General features: G+C 54.6%; 5 protein-coding genes across 7 annotated transcripts; 3 read left to right on the top strand and 2 right to left on the bottom strand.

Annotated features, from left to right (window-relative positions):
* Nucleotides 1-1134: 1134 nt before the first annotated feature.
* SYVN1 (synoviolin 1) lies at nt 1135-8789 on the top strand. The gene is made up of 16 exons (XM_012778045.3): nt 1135-1246; nt 2092-2240; nt 2465-2557; nt 2646-2798; nt 2913-2961; nt 3386-3489; nt 4442-4568; nt 4665-4764; nt 4845-4910; nt 5004-5120; nt 5216-5379; nt 5661-5789; nt 5879-6040; nt 6128-6314; nt 7339-7490; nt 7564-8789. The coding sequence occupies exons 2-16, from the start codon at nt 2109-2111 to the stop codon at nt 7668-7670; spliced, it is 1842 nt and encodes a 613-aa protein (XP_012633499.1). The 5' UTR covers nt 1135-1246; nt 2092-2108; the 3' UTR covers nt 7671-8789.
* A 141-nt stretch (nt 8790-8930) lies between these two features.
* Nucleotides 8931-14133, bottom strand: MRPL49 (mitochondrial ribosomal protein L49). The gene is made up of 4 exons (XM_076001787.1): nt 13974-14133; nt 11026-11176; nt 10165-10289; nt 8931-10051 (listed from the first exon to the last, which is right to left on the bottom strand). Exons 1-4 carry the CDS (start codon nt 14049-14051, stop codon nt 9905-9907), a joined length of 501 nt encoding a protein of 166 aa, XP_075857902.1. The 5' UTR covers nt 14052-14133; the 3' UTR covers nt 8931-9904.
* An 89-nt stretch (nt 14134-14222) lies between these two features.
* Nucleotides 14223-16074, top strand: FAU (FAU ubiquitin like and ribosomal protein S30 fusion). Of its 2 annotated transcripts, none has more exons than XM_012778043.3 (5): nt 14223-14340; nt 14614-14696; nt 14804-14948; nt 15665-15720; nt 15898-16074. In XM_012778043.3, the coding sequence occupies exons 2-5, from the start codon at nt 14622-14624 to the stop codon at nt 16021-16023; spliced, it is 402 nt and encodes a 133-aa protein (XP_012633497.1). In that variant the 5' UTR covers nt 14223-14340; nt 14614-14621; the 3' UTR covers nt 16024-16074. The 2 variants fall into 2 exon arrangements, with proteins under 2 accessions (XP_012633497.1, XP_012633498.1); XM_012778044.3 differs by having other exon boundaries at nt 14247-14340; nt 14596-14696.
* Nucleotides 16075-18734: 2660 nt separating this feature from the next.
* Nucleotides 18735-20500, top strand: ZNHIT2 (zinc finger HIT-type containing 2). The gene has a single exon (XM_012778038.3). The coding sequence runs from the start codon at nt 19244-19246 to the stop codon at nt 20453-20455; it is 1212 nt and encodes a 403-aa protein (XP_012633492.1). The 5' UTR covers nt 18735-19243; the 3' UTR covers nt 20456-20500.
* Nucleotides 20501-20758: 258 nt separating this feature from the next.
* On the bottom strand, nt 20759-25566 carry TM7SF2 (transmembrane 7 superfamily member 2). 2 transcript variants are annotated; one of them, XM_012778037.3, is made up of 10 exons: nt 25346-25565; nt 24706-24902; nt 24554-24608; nt 24001-24195; nt 23809-23912; nt 22192-22311; nt 21936-22104; nt 21614-21694; nt 21405-21527; nt 20759-21151 (listed from the first exon to the last, which is right to left on the bottom strand). In XM_012778037.3, exons 1-10 carry the CDS (start codon nt 25395-25397, stop codon nt 20991-20993), a joined length of 1257 nt encoding a protein of 418 aa, XP_012633491.1. In that variant the 5' UTR covers nt 25398-25565; the 3' UTR covers nt 20759-20990. The 2 variants fall into 2 exon arrangements, with proteins under 2 accessions (XP_012633491.1, XP_075857901.1); XM_076001786.1 differs by having other exon boundaries at nt 21142-21251; nt 25346-25566.
* Between the last annotated feature and the right edge of the window lie 140 nt (nt 25567-25706).

The raw sequence follows: 25706 nt of genomic DNA, 5'->3' as shown, positions 1-25706 counted from the left end.
CAATAGTCCAGGGATTTAGAGGCAGACCCGGCGCCAATCCTAGCAGAGGTCTGGTTAAGCTTCTGAATCTCACAGGTTCCACGTTTAAAATGGGGACAGCACCACCTAGCTCACAAACGTGGTGACTGATGGTTGTTACACGAGATGACGGAGGAAAACGCCAGGCACATTCTCTCAATGAGCGGGCCCAGATGGCTGAGACTCAGACACGAACTGAATTACAGGGCAGCCCAAGACCATGGGGGTTTGGCGATGGCCCAGGCTAAACAATACAACGCCAGCAAAACTGTAGGCACGGAGAGGGGTGCGGGCATGCGGCGCTGAAGTCAATTCCTTTGCACACAACACTCTCGTCCCAAGATGAGCAGAAATTAAAGGTCTGTCTTTTCCTCGGTGCTGGGCACACCTGGCTCCCCCTCCCTTTCGCGGCGCGGCAAATGTTCCCCCCCGAGGCCAGACAAGGGTCACCTGCCCACGGACTGCACTTTCACTACTATCAGCCAGCTGGGGTAGGACCCAGTCCTAGGCAACGCAGCCTTCCGCCCCTAGCAACCACTCACCTGCTCTTTTCTTTCTATAGGCTAGCAAATTCCCTTTCTTTTCCTCATTGGTCCGCGTAACTTTATTGCAACCAATCAGTGACAGACACGGGACCCAATTCACTCCCACTCAGCACCGGGAGGAATCACCCATAAGACAAATTTTTGTTTTCTGCATGCAGTTCTCCCAGAGAACACCTGCCAAACTGTTGCGACTCTGCCTGGAATGAGCATCTAAAACATTTTATTCCCCTTGCCTGTGAAGTCTGTCCTTTGCACATTCCCCCTCCAAGGGGTACGGCGCATTCACGCGCCACCTTCCAGCCGCTTTGCTACCAGCGTCCCCCACGAGTAGGTTGAGGCCACCCAGCGGTCCAGGCCATACCATCTGCGACAAACAAACAGGGGGCTCGACTCCCCCCGCCCTGCTTACTCCGTTCCGACCATCTCGTGTCTCTAGCTCAGCCCGTCCCCGTGGGCACGAAGCCCAGATTTGCTACAAAAACAGCCACTTCCGGCACCGCAGGGGACACTGCAAGCTGGGGCGGGGGGGGCGCCCTTTGGTATGACCCACGCCGCGCCCCGCGCCGCCGGAAGTGAGGTGTCTTACCCCTGAAGTTCCGGTTCGCAGGGGGTGGGGAGTGCTGTTAGCCCGAGCGGCCGCCGCAGTCGCGGGGATTGAGCGGGCTCGCGGCGCTGGTGTCCTGGTGAGTGTGACGAAGTCTAGCCCGGGTTGTGGTTGGGGTGCGGACCCGGTCTTTCCCCTAGAGGTCTCCGGGATCTGCGCGCCCCCTCAGCCCCGACGCCCGCTTTCGGCCTGTCAGCTGGTGGCAGACTTGGAGCGCCCGGGCGGCCGCTCTCCCAAAGGCTGGGCCCCGCCTGCGACGCTCGCAACTCCTGGTGCTCACAGGTGTGCGGCAGTGAAGGCAGCCCGGTCCCACTCTGTCCCGCCACTGCACCCTGCCGGTCGGCCGTTTCTCGAGGGCCCTGACTTGACACTGTCCTGGGGGTTGGGGGGCGCCAGGGTTCCAGGCTGACGTACCTAGCTCGCTCCCGTGGGGCGCGCGTCCGAGCTACCCACCCTGGCACAGCTGTCACCGGCACTGTAGCCTACCCAGGCTGCGGCCCCCTGCGCCTTAGCTTCTCCCTGCCCAGGCCGCGTTCCCGCCCCTGGAGCAGATTTCTGCTTTGGCCTCCCATCCCAGCACCTTCACTAGAGGGTCAGTGGTGGCAGTGCTTCCCTCCTCCGACATTGCTGCCTTTCCTCATTGCCTCCCTAGAGGAGGCGGTTTGGTAGACAGCGTGGAAAGAGCCCTAGATTTGAAAGAAAACTAACCTAGGTTCCAGGCCTTTCGTTCGTGTGATCACTTAACCCCTTTGAGTCTGTTTTATTTGTAAAGTGGGGAAGCATGTACTATTCTTGATTTGATGATTGTGAGGGTGAAATGCAATTTCCCCCTTTCTCCTATTTATTGACGCTGTGCCAGGCACTGTGCTGGGTTTGCATAGCATGAGCATCACATAAATTCTTTTGTTTTCTTTTCCCATGCAGGTCTCCGGGCCAGGGCAATGTTCCGCACCGCAGTGATGATGGCGGCCAGCCTGGCGCTGACAGGGGCCGTGGTGGCTCATGCCTACTACCTCAAACACCAGTTCTACCCCACTGTGGTGTACTTGACCAAGTCCAGCCCCAGCATGGCTGTGAGTTCAGAACTCCGGGAGGGAGGAACTCCCTGTGAGGGAAGGAGGAGTCTGCCTGGGGCAGGGGCGGGGCTACAGGTCAGGTAAGGAGGGGAGAAGAGAAGTAGACACCAGCTGTCTAACTTTAAATAAACTGTGATGGGCATAGGAGGTTCCTGAATGATGAGTCCCAGGCAGAGGAAAGCAGAAAGTGACTTCAAACCATAGCCTTTCCCTGCTCCTAGGTCCTGTACATCCAGGCCTTTGTCCTTGTCTTCCTCCTGGGCAAAGTGATGGGCAAGGTGTTCTTTGGGCAGCTGAGGGCAGCAGAGATGGAGGTAAGAGGTTGGCCACCCCAAAGGTGAGGGGCAGGGCACGGGGCAAGCATCATGTCTTGGTTCCATGTTTTTCCCTGCCTAACCCCAGCACCTCCTGGAACGTTCCTGGTATGCTGTCACTGAAACTTGTCTGGCCTTCACTGTTTTCCGGGACGACTTCAGCCCGCGCTTCGTTGCGCTCTTCACGCTCCTTCTCTTCCTCAAATGTTTCCACTGGCTTGCGGAGGACCGTGTGGACTTTGTGAGTCGGGTCAGGGGGTTCCCTGGAGCAGGCTTAAGGGGCAGTGCAGCCTGGGTTGGGATTGTGGGGTGAGTCCCAGCCTTCCTGACAGGCCCCCTCTCTGCTCTGCCTCAGATGGAGCGCAGCCCCAACATCTCCTGGCTCTTTCACTGCCGCATTGTCTGTGAGTGAGACTCATGGCGGGAGGGGGCCGAAGGGGAGAGGCGCCATGGAGGACTGGACCACGAACAGTCACTAGGCATGGACCCGCGCCCCAGAGCACAGGCTGCGCCCTCAGCCCACAGCTGTACAGGAAAGATAATTTAGGAAGTTAATTTGCATCGTCTCTGTCCTGTTCCACCCCAGGGCTTCTCAGCTGCCAGGGCATGTAGCTCTGCCTCCTCACCTGGAGCTTGGGCAGCCCCAGTGACCCCCCCCCCCTCAAGGCAAAATGGGATTTCCCAGAGGGCCGGGGTTTAGTGGAGTGTGCCCACCTGACGGGTTGGCTGGGGCCATGGTGGGCTTGGGGGTGGGGCTGTCCTAGTGCAGGAAGTGGCTGTCAAGCCCTGGGCTGACCCCACCCACCCCCATTTCGGGGGTCCCCACAGCCCTTATGTTCCTTCTGGGTATCCTGGACTTCCTCTTCGTCAGCCACGCCTATCACAGCATCCTGACTCGTGGGGCTTCTGTGCAGCTGGTGTTTGGCTTTGAGGTAAAACTGGCTTGGGAGATTGGGGGTACAAGCCTGCGGTGGCACTGCACGTGCCTGAGCACCTGCTATGTAGCCAGCCCCAGGCTGCCATCATAGAGCATTGATCAGTCAGATCTGGCCCCTGCCCTGACATGTGTACCCCTAGGCAATCAGGGAAAAGTATAAAAAGAGGCTGGGAGGAGGATCCCCACCTTGGGGCTCAGGGAAGGCTTTCTGGAGGCTGATGCCAGAGCTGGCTGTTGATGGACAGGAAGGAATTAGCTTGATGGAAAACGGGGGAGGCAAGTCCCTGGCAGAGGAAGAATGTGTTCAGTGACAACGGCCAGGGTTTGTTTTTTTGTTTTTTTGGGGTTTTTTTTTGAGATAAGGTCTTGCTCTGTTTTCCCAGGCTGGAGTGCAGTGGCCTCCTCATAGCTCACTGCAACCTCATACTCCTGGGCTTAAGCAATCCTCCTGTCTCAGCCTCCCAAGTAGCTGGGACTACAGGCACATGCCACCACAACTGGTTAATTTTTCTATATTTTGCTAGAGACAGGGTCTTGCTCTTGTTTAGGTTGGTCTCGAACTCCTGGGCTCAAGTGATCCTCCTGCCTCAGCCTCCCAGGGTCCTAGGATTACAGGAATGAGCCACCGCGTCTGGCCAATAGCTCATATTTGTTGAGCACTTACTGCATGCCAGGCCCGGTGTTGAGCTCCTGACCCACATCTCTTAATCAGCAAGACAACGCTGTTATAAAGGGTCAATTCTGTCACGTACAGATGTGCAAACAGATTCAGTGAGTTGCCAATAAAGTCACAGCAAGTGAATGGGGGAACTAGGAGGACCCTGGCTGTGCCCAGACCCTGTGCTTGTACCACTGCACCCTGCTGTACACAGGCCTGAGTGGATCAGAGTGTGGCTGCAGCAAGAGGAGCTGTGTGTTTATGTCCCCACATCCCCCTCTTTCTTCAGTACGCCATCCTGATGACGATGGTGCTCACCATCTTCATCAAGTATGTGCTGCACTCTGTGGACCTTCAGAGCGAGAACCCCTGGGACAACAAGGCCGTGTACATGCTCTACACAGAGCTCTTTACAGGTGAGAGGAGCCTGGGCTGCTTCTGACCTGGACCAGTGTCCCCCACTCTGCCTGCCAGACCCAGTGACCCACTGCCCTGTTGCAACCCTCTCCTAGGCTTCATCAAGGTTCTGCTGTACATGGCCTTCATGACCATCATGATCAAGGTGCACACCTTCCCACTCTTTGCCATCCGGCCCATGTATCTGGCCATGAGGTGAGCCTAGCCCTGTCCCTCCACCCTCCTGACCTGACCCCTCCCCTCCCTCTTCCTGTTTTCACTGACCGTCCTTTCAGACAGTTCAAGAAAGCTGTGACAGATGCCATCATGTCTCGCCGAGCCATCCGCAACATGAACACACTGTAAGTAGGCTTCTCTTGGCTCCTCTCCCAAGCTCTGCCCCAGATACCCCTGCTTCCAGCTCTGGATCTCAAACATCCCTGCATCCTAACCAGGTATCCAGATGCCACCCCAGAGGAACTCCAGGCAATGGACAATGTCTGCATCATCTGCCGAGAAGAGATGGTGACTGGTGCCAAGAGACTGCCCTGCAACCACATTTTCCATACCAGGTGGGAGAGGCCCCCGAGAGCCTGCACATCAGGGCACAGGCCCCGTAGGCAGGCCCCTACAGACCTGCTGACCACTGCCTGGTCTTGACCCCCAGCTGCCTGCGCTCCTGGTTCCAGCGGCAGCAGACCTGCCCTACCTGCCGTATGGATGTCCTGCGGGCATCGTTACCAGCCCAGTCACCACCGCCCCCAGAGCCTGCGGATCAGGGGCCACCCCCTGCCCCCCATGCTCCCCCACTTCTGCCCCAGCCCCCTAACTGTGAGTGTCCCCTCATTTATCCATTCAGTACACCATTGGGTACTTGCCCTGGTCTGGGTATGGGAGATGCTGGGGAATCAAAGTCCCTGTCCTCCAGCATCACAGTCAGAGCTGGGGAGGGGTGAAAAGATAAGAAATAGATGCTTGCTATCCGTGTGACAAGTGCTAAGTGCAGGGGCCCATGGGTAGAGGACAGAGCTCTCGGTAGCCAAGCCTGCTGCTTGGGAGTTGGGTCTATCTTAGTTTGGCCCTTTTCTCATCACTCTGTCCTTTCTCTGCAGTCCCCCAGGGCCTCCTGCCTCCTTTTCCTCCAGGCATGTTCCCGCTGTGGCCTCCCATGGGCCCCTTTCCACCTGTCCCACCTCCCCCCAGCTCAGGAGAGGCTGTGGCCCCTCCATCCACTAGTGCAGGTGAGCCTTTTGGGTGCTGTGACAGCTGGGGGGGGGGTGGCAGGGATGGAATGAGGCCCAGCAACAGTCACGTCTTGTTCTTGCTTCAGCGGCCCTTTCTCGGCCCAGTGGAGCAGCCACAACCACAGCTGCTGGCACCAGTGCTGCCTCTGCCCCAGCACCTGGCTCTGGCACTGCGGCAGAGGCCGGCCCTGCCCCAGGCTTCCCCTTCCCACCTCCCTGGATGGGTATGCCCCTGCCTCCACCCTTCGGTAAGCTAGGCTCCTCCCCAGGTGGTTCTGGAGGCTGGGGTGGTATCAGGCCCAGGAAGCCCAGACTGAGCCTCTACCTCTCTCCAGCCTTCCCTCCAATGCCTGTGCCCCCCGCGGGTTTTGCTGGGCTGACCCCGGAGGAGCTGCGAGCTCTGGAAGGCCACGAGCGGCAGCACCTGGAGGCCCGGCTGCAGAGCCTGCGCAACATCCACACGCTGCTGGATGCCGCCATGCTGCAGATCAACCAGTACCTCACTGTGCTGGCCTCCTTGGGGTGCGTCTTCGTGGGGGACATGGGATGGGTTTGTGAAGGAGCAGAGCTGCCAAGAGGTTCCCAGCAACGGTTCTCGGCCTTTGGCTCTCCTGCCACCCTGACACCTGCTGATTCAGGCCACCTATCTTCAGGCCAGCCTAGGGCAGGGATTCAGGGAGTTCTTGACTCCTGGTACCTTTTTATCCTCCCACTCCACAAGACATGTCTGGATCTAAGTAGGAGCGATGTATTTTAGAGAGCTGACCTTGAATCTTGTGCCTCTGTATTTTTCCGAAGGCAAATTATTCAGAATCTGCAGTGCTTTATTAGTTCAACACATAACACCCTCGGGTATGGTGACACTGTGACTGGGAATTGCTGCCCATGAACTGAGGGAGCAAATAAAAGGAAGTCACTTGGAGCTATCCTGGCTCAAGTCCAGGAGCTGGTTTCATCGCTCACTTGCTTTGTGAGCTCCATTACTTCGTCAGAATAGAGGGGTTTTAAGAGCTATTTTTTTTTTCATTTTTTATTTAAGTAGATTTAGGGGGTACAAGTGATTTTTGTTACATAGCTGAATTGCATAGTGGAGAAGTCTAAGCTTTTAATATACCTATCACCTGAACAGTGTACACTGTACCCAACAGGTTTCGTATCATAATCCCCACTCCAAACCTTCCCCTTAAGTGCTCTTCTTAAGTGACAAGTACCCAGTGCCTGGCACCCAGTAATGACAGCACAGGCTTGGAGAGGAACTGGAGTCCAAGGCTTGAGTGCTCTGGGACTTATTTGGTGTGTACCCTATAAGGTGCCTGACACTCCAGGGTAAAAGTGAACAGGTCAACAGTCCATGCCTACAAGTGGTTCACAATCTAGGGGACAGAATTACTTGGCCCTTGAGGGTTCCATTCAACACGTGTTCACTTGTGTCTGCTGGTCACTGGGGCTGCAGAGGCACATCATGCTAGACTCTGTCCTGCAAGGTTCACCAAGGGCAGGAGAATCTGCCCAAGCCAGGCCCACCTCTCCTCCCTTCTCTTTCCAGGCCCCCTCGGCCTGCCACTTCAGTCAACCCCACTGAGGAGACTGCCCCCCCAGTTGTCGCTGCTGCCTCCTCCACCAGCATCCCCAGCTCTGAGGCCACCACCCCATCCCCAGGAGCCTCCCCACCAGCCCCTGAAACTGAAAAGCCTCCAGGTAAGTGTAATTAGGCCCCAGGGGTGGGGCAGGGGACTTCCCTGGGTCCCACTTCTGACCTCTCTGTCCCCAGCTCCTGAGTCAGTGGGCACCGAGGAGCTGCCCGAGGACGGAGAGCCCGATGCTGCAGAGCTGCGTCGCCGCCGCCTGCAGAAGTTGGAGTCCCCTGTTGCCCACTGACACTGCCCCGGCCCTGGCCCCTGCCCTTGCTCTCTTGAGCAGCCCTAGAACACGTCCTGCCACCAAGTGCCAGCTCCCTCTATTTGCACCAGGGAGTAGTGACCCCCCGGCTCTGAGGAAGAGGAGGCAGCATCCCCTAGGCCAAGTGCAGAGAGGCCTGAGTTCCCAGTTGACTCCAGCCCTTAGAATCCCTGGCAGCCGTGGGGCTTTTGGGGGGAGGTAGTTCCAGCCTTTCTCTCCAACTCCTTAGCCCGGTGTCCAGCTGGGGCCATGAAGGCAGAAAGTTCAGCCTCTGGGAAGCCGTCTTCCCCCATTCCTTTCTGGGAGAAGGGGCAGCCCCTCCTGGCCCTGCTTGTGTGTGCGGAGTCACGCTGCAGTGCCGAACAGTATTAGCTCCCATTCCCAAGTGTGGGCTCTAGAGGGCCTGGAGGCAGGCCAGGAACTTGCTCCCCAGCCCACCCACCAAGACTGGTACAGATTTCCTTTTCTTACCCTAATCTCCCCAGAAGCCCTTTGTGGTGGTGGCTGTGCCCCCCTGTGCCCTGTGGCATTTCCATGTCTTACTGGCAACCACACAACTCAGGGAAAGGAGTGCCTGGGGGTGGGGGGGCAGGCGGGCGGCACTGAGGGACCCTGCCCCTCCCCTCCCCCAGGCCCCTTTCCCCTGCAGCTTCTCAGGTGAGACTGACCCATCTCACCCAGCAGCCACTGCACAGCCGCGCTCCAGGCTGAAGGCTAGTGTGCCTGCTCCCTAACCACTGCGGACCCAGAACCCAAGAAAGGCCACTTCTCAACTTGCAGAACTTTTCTTGAGTTTAGAATTGGAATTCTTTGGTCGTGTGTCTTTTTGGCTTAAATTTTGTCTTTTGAATTTGAATGCTTAAACTCCAGAAAGAGAAGCAGGAGTGCTGGGCTCCTGGTCTTTCCAGTTTAGAAAAGGCTGTGGGCCAGGGAGGGACCACAAGAGCCAAGGCCTGCCTGCCCTGGTATTTTCCCCCTCGGTTTTGTGTTACAAGAGTTGCTGGAGACAGTTTCAGATGATTATTTAATTTGTAAATATTGTACAAATTTTAATAGCTTAAATTGTATATACGGCCAAATAAAAACTTGCATTAACGACTGGTGGGGCTTGTGTCATAGCATCAGTGTGTCGGGCTCCATTTCCTTGCTGAGGCTGTAGACTTGAGCCTATAATTTCCAGGAGTGAGGGTTTCACATAAGCCAGCACTATCCTTGGGACCCTGTTGACCATGAACCGATTGGGAAGATGTGCCCATTTTACATATGGAAAAATTGAGCCCCAGATAAGTTCAATATGATGCCTCAGGTAAGATACCAAGTAGGAGAGCCAGAATGTGAAAGCTGTCTTAGCCAGTTTGATGCTGCCATGGGGTAGGGCCTCAGGCCTTTAGCCTGTGACTCCAAGGATGGGGCAAATGTGAAGGCTAGCTGGGTGGGATGTGATGGCAGGGCAAAAGGCTACCCTTGATTCCAGGTCAGCAGGCTGGGGAGGATGGCCCTGTGCTGGGCTGCAAGGAGCTCCCAGGCACTCCCTGGTGGTAGGACCAGCTAGAGCTGGAAATGCTGTCAGGCCCAAGTCTGGTCTGGAATGGAACAGAGACCCAGAATGGGCATCCTACCTCTCTCCACCAGATAGAGTCCAGGGGCTGACATGGGCACTCTGTGCCCCCATGCTCAGCACTGCACTTGGAACTTAAGGCCTCCAGGACCCATGCCTGAGAAATCTGTCATCTCCATAGCCTATACCAAGTCAGGCCTAGAGCAAGGGCTCAGGGATGTTTGCAGCAGTGAGCCCTAAAGGGCAAAGGAAGGAACCTGCCCAGTGGCTCTACCCTGTGCTACCCTCCCCTAAATTAGGTTGGGCTACTGTTTCCACCAGATAATAACCCCTCGAATCTGAATAGTTGAGCCCAAGGAACCCCAATGCAGGAAGAAGCCAAAGTGTAGGAGAGGGACAGCAGCCAACATCCCCCACTAGCTTGGGTGTTCCTGGTTGGTCTCCAGCGTCAGGTAGCTCTCCCCCAGCACTGACACCTGTGCACAGAGTCCCATTTATCCCTTTATGCAAAAAAGGCCTGACACTCTGCACTGCCCAAGCCCTTAGCCCTCTCTGTATCCCTGTCCCAGGGGCTCCGACACCCACATCCCTCCTCCTGAGGTCCCTTGGACTACAGTCTGTCGTAACGCCATCATGCAGGCTGCTCAGCTGGGCCTCAGAAGCCCTTCTCCAGGAGCCAGGCTTTGAGCTGCTGGTCAAAGTAGCCTTTAATCCGCAGGGTACCTGTCACCTCATTGACCTGGGTGATGGGTGTCTTCCCCAGCAGTGGCCTCAGAAACTCTTCTACATCTTTCTGCAGGGCCTGGAGGAAGATGACAAATCAGGCCTGGCCAAGAGTCCCTCCCTTCTAGAGGACTCCCATCCCTACAGCCCTCAAAGGATCAGGACCGGACCCTAACCCACCCACCCACTTACCCAGATGTCCCCCTCCACCTTCCGGATGACAGTCATCAGGCGGTTGCCATGTGTGATGTCCCTGTAGACAGGGATGTTATGCATCCGAGAGCGCCGCACAAAGTAAGGCAGGTTGGGTGGTGGGTCTGGGACAAGGAGGGAGAGTGATGAGCCAACTCTTCCTAGGCCTCATCCCAGCTCAGCCAAGGCCCTTCCCCTCACAGAGTCTACAGAGGGTCAGGGCACCCACCTGGACAAAACCACCTTCAGACTTCAGTTCAGAGGATCTCTTCCCCTCAGTTTAGAGTCAGGACCAAATTATTTGCCCTGGTACCCCAAGGGTCCCCCTATGGGGCCAATCCTTGCCCTTCTCCACTGGGTCAGGGAAGCCGAAATCAATCTCTGGAACAAAGGGATTGAGATTTACAAGCACTGAACACCTACCATATGTTGGGCTTGGCACTAAGGGCTTTATGTGCTGAACGTTTTGGTGAATCCGAGGTTGGGAAAAGCTAAGTGATTAACTAAAAATCGTATCAGCAGTGAATAGCAGAGCCCAATTCAAACCTAGAACTCCCTGATTTCCAAGCTGGGTTCTCAATTATAGAACACAGTCTGCTAAGGGGAGAGGGGAGATCCAAGCTCTTGGGTTTTCTCTCTCTGTGCTTTACTTTTCCCCATATGGGACAATCCCATCCCAATAGTGTGGATGCATGGGTACCAGTGAATTACAGGGCTCCAATCCTGGGCCTTTCCTTGGGTGTATCTTGACATGAGTCCTGAACCCACTGAGGAATCCAAAACCTTAGCTAGGGCAGGCTGACCATGGGTGGGGAGAATGCTTCCCTGCAGCCTTCAGACCATCCCCATCACCCAGCTCACCTCTGGGAGGCTGCCAGCCGCTAGGGGTGGGATAATGTTCATGCTTTGGGGGTTTGGGGATGCTGGTGGGGGGTAACAGGCGCTCCACAAACTGGTATTCATCCACGGACTCCACAAAGCTGGGGTAACCCAGAGGCCCCTGGGTCTGGCTCTGAGGCAAAACAAACAAAAAACCCTTGTCTCCAACACAGGATAGGCAGAACTTCAGTAAGAAGAGAAAGGCTGGGCGCGGTGGCTCACACCTGTAATCCTAGCACTCTGGGAGGCTGAGGCGGGCAGATTGCTCAAGGTCAGGAGTTTGAAACTAGCCTGAGCAAGAGTGAGACTCTATCTCTACTATAACTAGAAAGAAATTAATTGGCCAACTAATATATATAGAAAAAATTAGCTGGGCATGGTGGCGCATGCCTGTAGTCCCAGCTACTCGGGAGGCTGAGGCAGTAGGATTGCTTGAGCCCAGGAGTTTGAGGTTGCTGTGAGCTAGGCTAATGCCATGGCACTCACTCTAGCCTGGGCGAGACTAGAGTGACTCTGAGTGACTAGAGTGACTCTAGACAAAGCGAGACTCTGTCTCAAAAAAAAAAAAAAGAAGAAGAGAAAGGAAACGTTACAGGCAGAGAAAATGGCGTAAATAAAAGGCTGGGGGTAGGTGTGAAAGTTGTCAGAATTAAAATGGAGTCACTTGGATTAAAAATATTGACAAATAGAGCCGGGGAAGGCCATAAATTGAGGGTTCTCATGCACAAATGCCCAATAATGAGAACCATCACACCACAACCTTGCACAAAGGCCATAGCAACCGTACACAAAAAAACACTTATTTGAAGATATCTGCCCAGCAACTGCCTGTCCAACCTTGGACTGGTGCCACCCTTGTTATTGATCCTTGTAGAGTTTTCCAGGGTGCAGAGTGCAAGTAGAACTTAAGAGAAGCTCAGGTGCACAGAACAGCCTGCCTCTCTTAGGATTTCTGTTGGACTCAAATGACAAGTATATTTCCAAAAAGTTGATCAACCATAAGAACAACCAATATGGCATTTGTTAATATTTAAGTTTCCTTTGAACATTCTGTTGAAACATTCTAGTTCTGGATTAGGCACTTGAAGCAAACATAATAATTCCCCCCTCACACTCACATGATAGTACTCCTCCCCTTATCTAGAAAGTTTTAGCTTCATATAGACACTGCCAAGCACTGTACTACATGCTTTGTGGGCATAGTTTTCACTTAATTTTTATAATGTAACAGATTAGGTATTTTATTACCCCTTTTACAGCCAAAAGAGGATGACATTAAGAAATAGTTACACAAGGTTGGGCGCGGTGGCTCACGCCTGTAATCCTAGCACTCTGGGAGGCAGAGGCGGGCAGATTGCTCAAGGTCAGGAGTTCGAAACCAGCCTGAGCAAGAGTGAAGACCCCATCTCTACTATAAATAGAAATAAATTAATTGGGCAACTAATATATATAGAAAAAAAATTAGCCGGGCATGGTGGCACATGCCTGTAATCCCAGCTACTCAGGAGGCTGAGGTAGCAGGATTGCTTAAATTAAGCCCAGGAGTTTGAGGTTGCTGTGAGCTAGGCTGATGCCACAGCACTCACTCTAGCCTGGGCAACAAAGCGAGACTCTCAAAAAAAAAAAAAAAAAAGTTACACAGCTGAGTGTGGTGGCACACGCTTGTAAGTCCCAAGTACTCTAGAGGCTGAAGCAGGAGGATCACTTGAGCCCAGATGATGATACCACTGCACTCTAGCCAGAGTGACAGGACAGGAAAAGGGAAGGGAAAGGGGAAGAAAAGGAAATTAGATGATAAACTATCTAATCAAGGTCACACTTGAATCTGTCCTCCCATTCTCCAGCCTAAAGATCCTTTTGGGACACCTCCCAACAGACACCTGGAGTTCTGATAGGGTCAGGGTTATAAGGACAGCAGAGAAACAGAATGAAGTGGCTTGAATATCTGGAGCTTTGTGTTCCCAAAGGTGTCGCCAATGATCTGGGACCGGTCCCTACCCTGTGTAACGGTTTCCCCTTGGAAAAATTAGGCAGCAAGAGTCGATGTGCAGCTCCTCTGAATCCTGACTAACCTGGGCTGCTCTGCAGCCAAATTCCAACCACCACACTGCTCCCAGAGGACACTCCATTCTCTGCCACTTTCTCAGTCTTGCATCTACACTCAAAACAAGTGACCCCAATTAGAAGGGCCCCAACAAGGGATGCGATTTTCAGGGTTATTTATTTATTTTTTGTGACACAGTCTCACTCTGTTGCCCTGGCTAGAGTGCCATGGCGTCAGCCTAGCTCACAGTAACCTCAAACTCCTGGGCCAAGCGTGGTGGCTCCCGCCTGTAATCCTAGCACTCTGGGAAGCCCAGGCAGGCGGACTGCTCAAGGTCAGGAGTTCAAAACCAGCCAGAAGAAGACACCATCTCTAAAAACAGAAATAAATTAACTGACCAATTAAAAATATATATACAAAAGATTAGCCGGGCACGGTGGCACATGCCTGTACTCCCAGCTACTCGGGAGGTTGAGGCATTAGGATCGCTTGAGCCCAGGAGTTTGAGGTTGCTGTGAGCTAGGCTGACGCCACGGCACTCACTCTAGCCTGGGCAACAAAGTGAGACTCTGTCTCAAAAAAAAAAAGAGATCCTTCTGTCTCAGCCTCCTGAGTAGCTGGGACTACAAGCATGCGCCACCACTCCCGGCTCATTTTTTCTACATATTTTTAGTTGTCCAGCTAGTTTCTTTCTATTTTTAGTACAGACGGGTCTTGCTCTTGCTCAGGCTGGTCTCGAACTTCTGAGCTCAAGTGATCCTCTCACCTCGGCCTCCCAGAGTGTTAGGATTACAGGCGTGAGCCGCCACGCCCGGCCATTCAGGGTTACAATGAATAACAATGATACACCCAACCCGCTGCCCTCAGATCCAAGCTCAGAACTCACCAACAGCCGTAACCCGCAGCCCCGCTGGACGCCGGGTAGCCAGCCGCGTAGGGTAACCCGCAACATGGTAGCTGCCATCTTGGAACGCCCCGCCTACGCTAGCGTACTGCGCGCGCAACCAGTCTGGTCGCGCCCCGCCCTCCCCCCCCCCCCGCTTCTTGCCCGCGTCGCCTGGGACGGAAGAACGCCGGCGCAGAGCACCAGTAGGCGGAGCTAGGACCGCCTTGGGTGGTACAAATATAAGAAGCCCGCGCGGTCGCTCAGTAGTGACGTAGCACGCAGCCGGCGGTGAGGACGTGCGCGTCCTCGCTCCTTCCTCTTTCTTGACTCCATCTTCGTGGTAGCGGCTGCGGGGGCTGTGCTTCAGGTAAGCCTTGGGCCACAGCTAAATTCCGAGAGCTTAGTAGCAGCTTTCCCGCTAGGTCAGAGGGCGTGGGGGAAATCGAGGTACGGAGGTTGTTGCTCTGTTGCCCTGGTCCAGTCACGATCCGAGCTCCCTGGCAGATTCGGCCTTCCACACGTGAGCCACCGCAACCACTTCCATCCCAGCGCGATTCCTCTGGGCTGCTTTCCATTCCCTGGCCTTCTTTGTAACAGAGCATTTCTTCTCTACTCTTACAAGCCGCCTTTATTTCTTCAGACGCCAACATGCAGCTCTTTGTCCGCGCCCAGGAGCTACACACCCTCGAGGTGACCGGCCAGGAGACGGTCGCTCAGATCAAGGTAAGGTTACTTGTTGCTCCTTCAGATTCAGAAAAAGGACTTCATCCTTTTTCTGCTTTTCATCGTCGAGCCGCTCGAGAATGCTTGAGTCTTCTTTCTCCTTGTAGGATCATGTAGCCTCACTAGAGGGCATTGCCCCGGAAGATCAAGTCGTGCTCCTGGCAGGCACGCCCCTGGAGGATGAGGCTATCCTGAGCCAGTGTGGGGTGGAGGCCCTGACAACTTTGGAAGTAGCCGGCCGCATGCTCGGAGGTAAGTGGGGGAGGAATATTGTTTGAACTGCCTATAAGCTCCTAATGGATATGGGCTGTGTGGTCCTGGAAGCTTAGGGTCATTTCTGTGGCAATACAGATGGTGATTTCCACTGTCCTAAGTTGAGGATGATTCTTCATGTTTACCACCTTCTGAATGAATTCTTAAGAGTTCCATGGGAGGCCGGTCATGCCTGTGGCTCATGCCTGTAATCCTAGCACTCTGGGAGGCCGAGGCGGGCGGATTACTCGAGGTCTGGAGTTGGAAACCAGCCTGAGCAAGAGCGAGACCCCGTCTCTACTATAAATAGAAAGAAATTAATTGGCCAACTAATATATATAGAAAAAAAAGTTAGCCGGGCATGGTGGTGCATGCCTGTAGTCCCAGCTACTTGAGAGGCTGAGGCAGAAGGATTGCTTGAGCCCAGGAATTTGAGTTTGCTGTGAGTTAGGCTGATGCCATAGCACTGTAGCCTGGGCAACAGAGTGAGACTCTGACTCAAAAAAAAAAATCAGGAGGTCAGACTGGATTCCTAAGGTGGTATTCAATTCTTCTTCAAAGTCTGGAAAATCTAGAGGCCAATTTCTACAACTTTGTTATCACTACCTGTTGGGCCCAGCTTGTCTTTAAAGGCTTGAGTTGAAGGAGGAGGGACTCTGTTGGGTGGTGCCTTCTTGCTATCTTAACCTGCTGCTGCCCTCCTTTCCCCACCACAGGTAAAGTTCATGGTTCCCTGGCTCGTGCTGGGAAAGTGAGAGGTCAGACTCCTAAGGTGAGTGAGAGTGTTAGTGTGTTGTTTGGACTTTGTCTTCTTCCTATCACAGCTAAGTCAAGACCCTGGACTTGTGCCCAATCTGCCTTTTCCCCTCCCTGGAGATAAACCCAAGGGGAAGGGATGCTAGGCATGGAAGAGGTCATCCAGAGTCTGATTAGCTGTCCTTTTTGTCAGGTGGCCAAACAGGAGAAGAAGAAGAAGAAGACAGGCCGGGCCAAGCGGCGGATGCAGTACAATCGGCGCTTTGTCAATGTTGTGCCTACCTTTGGCAAGAAGAAGGGCCCCAATGCCAACTCTTAAGTTCTTTGTAATCCTGGCTTTCTCTAATAAAAAAGCCACTTAGCCCAGTCATTTCACTGTTTCATCTTCATTTTAAGGAAGATGCATGCTTCTCCCTCCTCAGGGAGAGGCATGGCTTCTAGGGCTGTTCATATGTCCCCTGGAAGAATGGTGAGACAGATAAAGCTGAGGCCCTTTGTCCGGGGAATGGTGGTAAACTACAAGAGAAGGCTTCCTGTGAAGAAGCAGTAAGCCCAGATGCCAGCCCTTCAGTTGAAGAGTTGGGGGTGTTCCTGATAATTTACCCCCAAGTCTTTCTTTTTCATCTTATAAACAGAAGGTAGCAGGAATCATTGTGATGGGAGGTTTGTTATGGAGACAGCAGTGGAAAGGAGAGGGGGGAAAGGGTTTGAGTAGAAGATGAATCTGGCCTTTGCTTGAATTTGGGACCAGCTGTGACCTTAGTAGAGTCCAGGGCAGGGACGTGGTGTTGCCTCAGCTTTAGAAATCAATTTTGCCTTTGCATTGACACCATAGTGACCATGACCATGTTTGTACCTCTGTGATTGCCTGGCTGGCCTTGCTTATGTAATCACACCTGTGATTGGATAGTTGATTGTTTTGGTGTTCACAAAAGTGGAGTTCTTCTGGGGCCAATTCAAGATTCCCTCTAGCAAAGGATATAAAATGCTTAGATCAGCACCTGCTTCATAGTAAGTGCAAATATTGGCTATTTTTAACTCTTGTATTTAAAAAAAAAAAAGACATGGCTTTTACCTTCTAGTGGTTTAGATTTTTATGGTGGAAAGTGAAACAGTTACAAGTGTTAGGGCCTCAAAGAAAGAAAAGGTGCTGAATGAAAGTGTGGGTGGGGTGTAGACAGACATACTGAAGAGTGTCCCTAGGGAAGACCTCTGAAAATGAGATGTGAGAGACCTGAAATTAGTCAATCAAATGATGAGCTAGGGAAACAGTTCCACCAACAGGACTGCAGGGGCAGAGGTGCTATCTCTGGTTGGGTAGCAGATCCTATAAGGGCCTTGTCAGCCATGGAGGAGGAGTTTGGGTTTTAGTCCAGGTACAATGGAGGCTCACAGAAGGTTTTGAGCAAGAGACTGATGTGATCTCTATTTCTCTGGTTGGTCTTTCTGGAGGGCTGGCAGGAAAGTTAGGAAAACCACTTAAGGTGTCATCTAAGTGAGCAGGCAGGTAGCTTAGACCACCAGTAGTAGTAGGGATCAAAGAAAATCTTCCAAGTACATCCAAATCTTGGTAGGGAAATAGTGTGATCCATATCAAAACAAATAACATGGTATTTTGGAGGCAGAAATGACAGAGTATAGGATTATATGCAAGGGGAGAAGAACCAAGACTTACTTCCAAGGGTGCCATGGATCAAGACTGCACTTAACTTAGCACAATTTGCTTCATCACTCCTATAGCACCACAAGACTAAGCTCTGCTAAGGTGGGGACCTCATCTCTTTTTGATCCTCATTGTGTTCTTGGCACCTAGAATCTACACCTAGTAAGTTCGATAACAGGATCCACATGGGATATTTCCTGGAGGGTTCTGTTCTCAGGGGTCAAACTTCATTTTGGCTTTCTTGCTCTGCTCAACCCAGATGTACTTGACATTTTGAACTTTTCCTTCTTAGAAGCCTGCCTTGCCAGGAATTTGGACTTAAATTCTCCTTTCTTCTTTGCCTCTTCCAAACCATGTCTGCATCTTCCCAGTTAGTCCTGGGTTTATGGATCTTGGCTTGGGCCAGAGTTCTTACCTCATGATTGGATGAAAGTGGGGGTGGTAAGGGAAGGTCACTAACTCTAGTTTTTGCCAATAAACAACACATATGTGAACTTTTTTTTTTTTTTTTTTGAGATAGAGTCTCACTCTGTTGCCCGGGCTAGAGTGCCGTGGTATCAGCCTAGCTCACAGCAACCTCAAGCTCCTGGGCTCAGGCAAACCTCCTGCCTCAGCCTCCCAAGTAGCTTGGACTACAGGCATGCGCCACCATGCCCAGCTAATTTTTTCTATATATATTAGTTGGCCAATTAATTTCTTCCTATTTATAGTAGAGATGGTGTCTCGATCTTGCTCAGGTTGGTTTTGAACTCCTGACCTTGAGCAATCCTTCCGCCTCGGCCTCCCAGAGTGCTAGGATTACAGGCGTGAGCCACCACGCCTGGCCTGAACAATTTTCTGATAAGATATTTTTCCCCTCATACTTCGGATTATTTTCTTAGGATCGAATCCCAGAAATAGTATTACCGAATTAAAAAGTTGGTAGCACTCTGGGAGGCTGAGGTGGGCGGATTGCTCGAGGTCAGGAGTTCGAAACCAGCCTGAGCAAGAGCGAGACCCCCTCTCTACTATAAATAGAAAGAAATTAATTGGCCAACTAATATATATAGGAAAAATTAGCCGGGCATGGTGGCGCATTCCTGTAGTCCCAGCTACTGGGGAGCCTGAGGCAGTAGGATCGCTTGAGCCCAGAAGTTTGAGGTTGCTGTGAGCTAGGCTAACGCCACAGCACTCACTCTAGCCTGGGCAACAAAGGGAGACTCTCAAAAAAAAAAATTAGTTGGATGAATGGTGGTGATACTTCCTGAGAATATAGTTATTCAACGAAGAGACCGGTTTGGAGGAGGAAATCAAATAGGAGCTCAGATCTTTCTTAAATATTGATTTCTGCAGAAGAGAGGAAATGCCCCCCCAACACCCCCATCTTGGTCTTTGTTGCACTCTACCTCTTTGTCTATACCCCCAGTTAAGTAGCGGCTCCTTCAGGCAGGGTCCCACCTCATCTTCCACAGGCCTGGCACAATCAGTGGCCCAGGGTAGATGCTTAGCAAAGACTGGTTTCTGCCACAGCGCATCATAGTGCTAAAAAGGAAGTTATTTTATTCTTCAGGCAATCTGGGGCCACGTTTCGGTGCGACCACTAGGGGAGGAGCTGGGACCGGCGGAGGGTTCCTCGGCGCCTTTTTTTCTGATCTGGGTGCGTCATCGTGTAAGGCGGGGCTTGTACGTGACGCCCAGCTTCTGCGCCTGCCCAAGCAATACTTGGGAATGGTGGTGGGCGTGGCCTCCAGCGTGGGCGGGCATTGGCGAGAACCCTCGGAAGCTTTGCCTAACCAGAGTGCTCCGTCGGCCAGGCAAAGAGGCGGAAGTACAGAAGCAGCGCCGGAAGCTGGACTAGAGCGGTGTGCGTTCGCGGGCAGCACGCAGCTCTGTTGCCATGGAGCCGGCCGGGCCCTGTAGTTTCTGCCCGGTAGGGGAGGCCCAGCCGGCGCGTTACACCTGCCCTCGCTGTAACGTGCCCTACTGCTCGCTGCGCTGCTACCGGGCGCATGGCACCTGCGCCGAAAACTTCTACCGAGACCAGGTGCTTGGAGAGCTCCGCGGCCGCAGCGCCTCGCCCAGCCGCCTGGCAAGCGCCCTGCGCCGGCTGCGCCAGCAACGCGAGACCGAGGACGAGCCCGCGGAGACAGGCTTCAGCCCCGGCTCGGCGCACGGCGGCCTCTCAGGACTCTGGGAGCGGCTGGCGCCGACCGAAAAGGCGGCTTTCGAGCGGCTACTGAGCCGCGGCGAGGCCGGGCGGTTGCTGCCTCCGTGGCGGCCGTGGTGGTGGGGCCGCAGGACTGGACCGCGGCTTCTGGAGGAGGTGGATGATGCCTCGGGGAGTGACGCCGGGGAACCGGAGCCCGCCCCTGCGAGGACCCCGCCAGAATCGGTGAAAGATGATGAAGCCGCAGAACCCGCGGCCTTCGAGCGGGTCCCTGGAGACGCCCCAGGGGCCTGCACGCCCCCTGTGCCCACTCGCATCCCCGCGCTGGCCAGCCTGAGCCGTGGCCCTCTCTCGCCGCTCGTGCGCTTCCAGCTGCCCAACGTGCTCTTCGCCTACGCGCACACTTTGGCCCTCTACCATGGTGGCGACGACGCGCTGCTGTCTGAATTCTGTGCCTCGCTGCTGGGCGTTTCCGGAGCCCTGGGCGCCCAGCAAGTCTTTGCCTGTGCAGAGGAAGCCCTGGAGGCCGCAGCCCACGTGCTGGAAGCAGGCGAGCACCCCCCTGGGCCCCTGGGTACGCGCGGTGCTATGCTCGAGGCTGCCCGCATCTTGCAGGGCGAGGGCCCAGCCAACCAAAAAGGCTACACGTTGGCAGCATTGGGGCACCTGGTGCAGACCCTGGGCCGGGCCCGGAAACAGGTCGTGGATAGGGAAGAGCAAGATCGCCTCTACCGGGCCCGGAAGAAGTGCCAGTTCCTCCTGGCCTGGACCAACGAAAACGAGGCAGCCCTCACACCCTTGGCTCTAGACTGCACCAGGGCCCACAGAGCCCATGCTGTGGCAGCGGAAGAGGTGGCAGCCCTCACTGGGGAGCTGGAGCGGCTGTGGGGAGGCCCCATGCCACCTGCCCCAAGGACTCTCATTGAGGAGCTCCCTGGCTAAACTGGGGACCTTTGTCTTTAATAAAGCTGTGACTGACTGGTCTGCCCTGTTGGCAGTGCCCATTTCTTTATTTTTTAAAAGAGATTGGGTCTCAACTGTATTGCCCAGGCTGGAGTGCAGTGGCATGATCACAGCTCACTGCAACCTCAAACTCCTGGGCTGGAGCAGTCAGTGACCATTTGAGTGATAGCTGTCATCCCAGCTGACCCCAGACTCTTGGGCCCACAAACCGCATCCCAGCTTCTCCCTGATCAGTGCTGACCCAGCCAGTCCCCTGGCCCCAGAATGGGAGAGAAATCCACCAAGGGTTCCAGTTGTTTATCCAAAGGAGGAATAGTATTTCCATTTGGAGGCACTGGCTTCATTTTCTCCTTGCCCCAAACCACCTCTTCTCTGAGGTCATTCATTCCTGCATGGTGGAGCTGAAGACTGGGTATGGTGCAGGCCATTGAGTCCCCAGTGTGTCCGGGCTCCTGGTCCTGGGTGTGCTGGTTCGTGGGTGGGCACATGCCCCTCTTGAGGCAGTGAAACTGCTTCAGTAGACATAGGGCACGATGCGGTAAGGCACACGCCGGCAGTATTCATGCCAGGCCAGGCCATACTTCTGCAGACACTGCCGCTCATCCCGGGCCTCACGGTGCACCAGCAGTGCGGTAAAGTAGAGGAGGTAGAAGTAGGGTAGCAGGTGGGACACCCCTGCAGGGAGGGAGGCTCTGTGACCACCCTACAGTTCACAGACGTTCCCATGTCTAATGGCTCACAGGGCATCAGGACTCAACAGTGAAAGGTTCAAGGTCTGCAGTGAGGCCCACAATATTAGGTTGGCATAAAGGTGTGCTCCAGTCACACTGGGTCCATCCTCAGCTCCCTGACTACACTAGGGCATCTGTGGTCACCATGCCATCCCTCCCTTCACATGGCCCTGCCCACACCCACCCAGGCCACTCACCGCAGGGCAAGGACCAGGCCAGAGCCATGATGAGATCTCCAAGGTAGTTGGGATGTCGGACCATACCCCACCACCCAGACACCAGCAGCTGCCGTCCTGTGGCTGTAGAGATGGTTTCAAGGCCTGGGAAAGACAGGTAGCAGGGTGGGAAACTCCCAGGAAGCCCAATTGCCCCACTGCACCTATGGCACCCTTGAGACCCAGCTCACCAGCCACTCTGGGATCAGAAGGATTCCTTCGGAAAGTGTTTTTCTGGGAATTAGCCCCACGGAAGATGTAGTAACCAATGGCTGGGGGAAAGTATGAGCAGGTGGTCAAGGTTGAGGGTCATAGCCTTCTGCCCGACCCTGGCCATCCACCCAACCTGTCCACAGCCCAGACTCTGCCTGGACACCCAGGACCCTACCCCCAGCCTTAGAGAAGTGCCTGAGGCTTAGCACCTACCTACCCAGTGGGTGCTGAATAAACAGAGAATGAATGACAGGGGGAGGGGAAATGATAAGCCCAAATTGCTGTCCCTTCCTGACTGACCATTGATGAGGCAGATGACAGAGGCCATGGGCAAGCTCAGGGTTTGCGGATGATAAAGCAGGAACTGGGCCTGCAGGCTGTAAGTGAAGGGTACCCAGGCTAGGTCCCCAAAGGCCAGCATGAAGCCAAACCCATCATGTGTGATGTCCATGGTGGTGAGGACAGCCTCCTGCAGGGATAGGACCCAGACACTGGCTCAGTATCCACCAGGTGCTCAGACACCCTCCCCTGCCTCCCTTGCCCAGTTCAGCCTCACCTCGTGCCAGAGAGCATCGCCCACATAGAGTAACTGGAAGCCATTGACCAGCCACATGGCCAGTGAGGGACTACCCTGCAGCTCTGCCTCCTGCACCAGCAGGGCCAGGTTAATGAGGACCTGGGGAGAAAGGGGACAGGGTGGTCATGTCCACAGAGCGGCAGCACCTGGGCAGAATATTATTGGCAGCTTTTGCCCTTCTCTCACCTATCACAGTCACACTCCAGCCCTTTGTCCAGTGGATTCAGGGCCTGTACCCAGGGACACAGGGACTGTGGAGGGCTGCCTCCCAAGGTGCTGGCAGCGTATTTGCTCGTTGTGGCGAGCAGCCTGGGAGCAGGTGGGCACTGGGGCTCCAGAGTTCAAACAGACGTGATTTTGAATGAACTTCACCACTCAGGCAGATTGCTTACACTCTCCAAAGGTCACTTTCCCCACCCCCATGTGAAGAGGGGGGTGATTACAGACCTGCTTCATGGAGCTGTCTGAGGACTTGATGGCATCGTGCCATGGAGTGCTAAGCATAGCATTCCTGGCTCATAGTAAGCGCTCAGTGGTTAACTGGAGCCAACCTGTCCCAAGGACCTGTGTTTTAGTAGCTTTGAGCTTGATTCTTTCATTAAGTTTACCTCTTCTACTCCTCACAATAATCTTGGGAGAAAGCTTTAATTTTTTGTTTTGTTTTGAGACAGTCTTACTCTGTCACCCTGGGTAGACTGCAGAGGTGTCATCCTAGTTCACTGCAACCTCAAACTCCTGGGCTCAAGCGATCCTCCTGCCTCAGCCTTCCGAGTAGCTGGGACTACAGGTGCACGCCATGATGCCTGGCTAATTTTTCTATTTTCAGTAGAGATGGGGTCTTACTCTTGGTCTCAAACTCCTCAGCTCAAGCAATCCTCCCTCCTTGGCCTCCCAGAGTGCTGGGATTACAGGCGTGAATCACTTTGCCTGGCTGAAAGTTTTAATTTTATCCCATTTCACAGATGAGGAAATAGCCACAGAGGCTGATGTGCCGGTGGTCAGGCCAGGATCCAGATCCATGGAGGGCACTTGGTGCGCCTGCCTCAGATGAGATCATTTCCAGGGTGACATGAGAGACCTTGGTAATCTTGGCTGCAGTCCAGCATGAGTGATTATAACCAAAGAACCCAGTTGGAATGCTGTAGAATGCTGTAGAGGCCACCAGTGACAGATGGGTTGCTAACCCAGTGATCTGCACTGCCTTGACCACCAAGGAGCATGTGATCACTCTCCTGGAAATAGACTACGCCTGACTGCTTTATTTAAAATTGCACGTGCAGTCCTAGCTCCCACAGTGCTTTGTTCCTCCATAGCACTCCTCATTCCTGGCATGCTATGTATACTTATTTTTTTGTCTGTCTCTTCTTCTAGAACGTAGGCTCTATGAAACAGATTTTTTTTCTCCTATAATTTTTTAATTTTGTCTCCCAATACCTAGAGCAGTGCCTAGGGCACATGGCGGACTCAGCAAATGTTTGTGGAATGAATGAATGATGATTCATGTCTGCACAATTCTGGCCTTGTCCTGCCTAAGCAAGGATTCCCCCATCCCATCCCTCCCCCGGCCCAAAGCCAGCTCAGTCAAGCCCAGCATACCCAGCCGATGAGGCCAGGCCGAAGTTCGCAGAAATACTTGAAGTCAAAGGAATAAATTCGAGGGTTGAGCTCCCGTCCCAGGAAAAAGTCATAAATTGGATTACCTGGAGAATAATGGGGGGGGGGGGTGGAGGTGCAGGCAGGCCCCCCCTGCCTGCCTCCATCTCCACCCCTTGGGACTCCCCCTCTCACCTGAGTTCCCCCCAGGTGCCAGGGCGGAGACAGGTGCTACCAGAGCCTTCATATAGAGAAAGAGGCTGAAGATGAAAGCGGTGAGGGTGGCTGAAAACGCCAGGGGCAGGAGCATTTCTGGGAGTGCCCCCAGGGGCAGCCCCCCTGACAGCCCCAGCACCACCAACAGGGAGGTCAGCACCAGGGCCTGGAAGCCTGAAGCACAGCACACAGTGAGCCCTGGGGCTGTGCACCCGCACCCCCTCCGCTCAAATACACACACACACACACCCCAAAGCTCCGGGAGACCACAGACCTCGCCCCAAGCATTAGGCTGTAACCGTGGCCTTCGGGGAGGACACCCTAGCCACTGCTCTGGTGCATAGAATAGCAGTAAATGGGGTAGAGGTTTGAGGACAATGGGCGTGGAGAGACTCCTGGGCGCTTGTCCTGAGCGTAGAAGAGGCACGTGAGCGAGCTTGGGGTCCGGGCTAATCTCCAGGGACCTCCCAGCTACACCCGAGCTCCACCCCGACCCGCGCAACTGCAGTGCAAGGGCCTGTCCCCCAGGCACCGTTAATGGGGTACCACAGACGACTCTTGTCCTTCAATTCCTGCCCCTCGGCCACCTGCAGATACAAGAGGCTCTGATAAGGGATTGGGGGATATCTTCCCCCTCGCCGAGCCCCCTCCGCCTACCCTGCGCGTCGCGAGCAGAGCCCACACCTTGCGCGCCGGCAATAGGTAGAGCGCCGCCTGCAGGCCGAGCCAGGTGAGCCATAGCAGCAGCGCCTCCGGGCTCCACAGCGCTTCCAGCCCCGGCAGGTAGGGGGGTGGGGCTAGGAGGCGCGCGGGGCCGGAGCGGGCCACCAGGAGCAGGTGGAACATGGTGGCAGGCAGCAACAGCAGCAGCGCCGCAGCGCCTGGGGGAGGGGGCCACAGCGTTGGGCGTCCGCTCTCAGCTCCCTCCCCCTAAGCCCCCACAGGCGCCCGGTTTTCTCCTGGGCTCCCTCAGTATTCCCAGCACCCACCTCGGGGTCTGGTTCTCATCCCCCCTCCCCCAAGCTCCCCACTGCCTCAGTCCCCTTCTCTGACTTCCATATTGGTCCACCCCCCCCCCCAGATCTCCTCGAAGACCCTCCTGCTCGAACTCCCAGTCCACCCCACAAATCCCCCGTTCTGCAGCACCCAGGACTGGCCCTTTCTCAGCTCTCCCTCTCCAGACACCCCCCCAACCCTGCAAACCCCAGGATCCTCCCAAAGCCTTCCACCTTCAAATCCTGCCCCAGTCCAGGCTCATAGCTCACCCCCTCCAACTCTCCCTTGCTCAGCCTCTGCCCCAAGTCCCTTCTCCCTGTCCCATTACCCAGGGGACCCCCGAATTCCAATGGGGCCCGGGGACCCTGAGGAGGGGCCATGGTCTCTGTTCCGCCGGAGAGGGGGAGCTCACAAAAGTCGGTCAAGGAAACACAGCCCGCCCCATCTGCTAGAAGATGGGCTTGGCAACGCGGAGGGTCTGCCCGCCGAGCCTGCACCTGTCTCGACGCTGAGCTCGGACAGTAATCGCTCCTGTCCAGAGGGCTTTAAATGGGCCCGCCCCCGGCCCATCCTGGGCCCAGTGCATCAGCCAATCGGCTCTCAGGGGCGGACTCGACGCGGGCGCCTCCAGAGGCACCTCAGCCTTAAAACCACGCCCCCGGCAAGTCCCGCCCAGCAAGCAAGAGCGA

The sequence above is a fragment of the Microcebus murinus genome, chromosome 4 (assembly GCF_040939455.1).
Source record: "Microcebus murinus isolate Inina chromosome 4, M.murinus_Inina_mat1.0, whole genome shotgun sequence".
NCBI lineage: Eukaryota > Metazoa > Chordata > Mammalia > Primates > Cheirogaleidae > Microcebus > Microcebus murinus.
The sequence above is the reverse complement of the archived record's forward strand: the minus strand, read 5'-3'. Positions and strand labels throughout refer to the sequence as shown.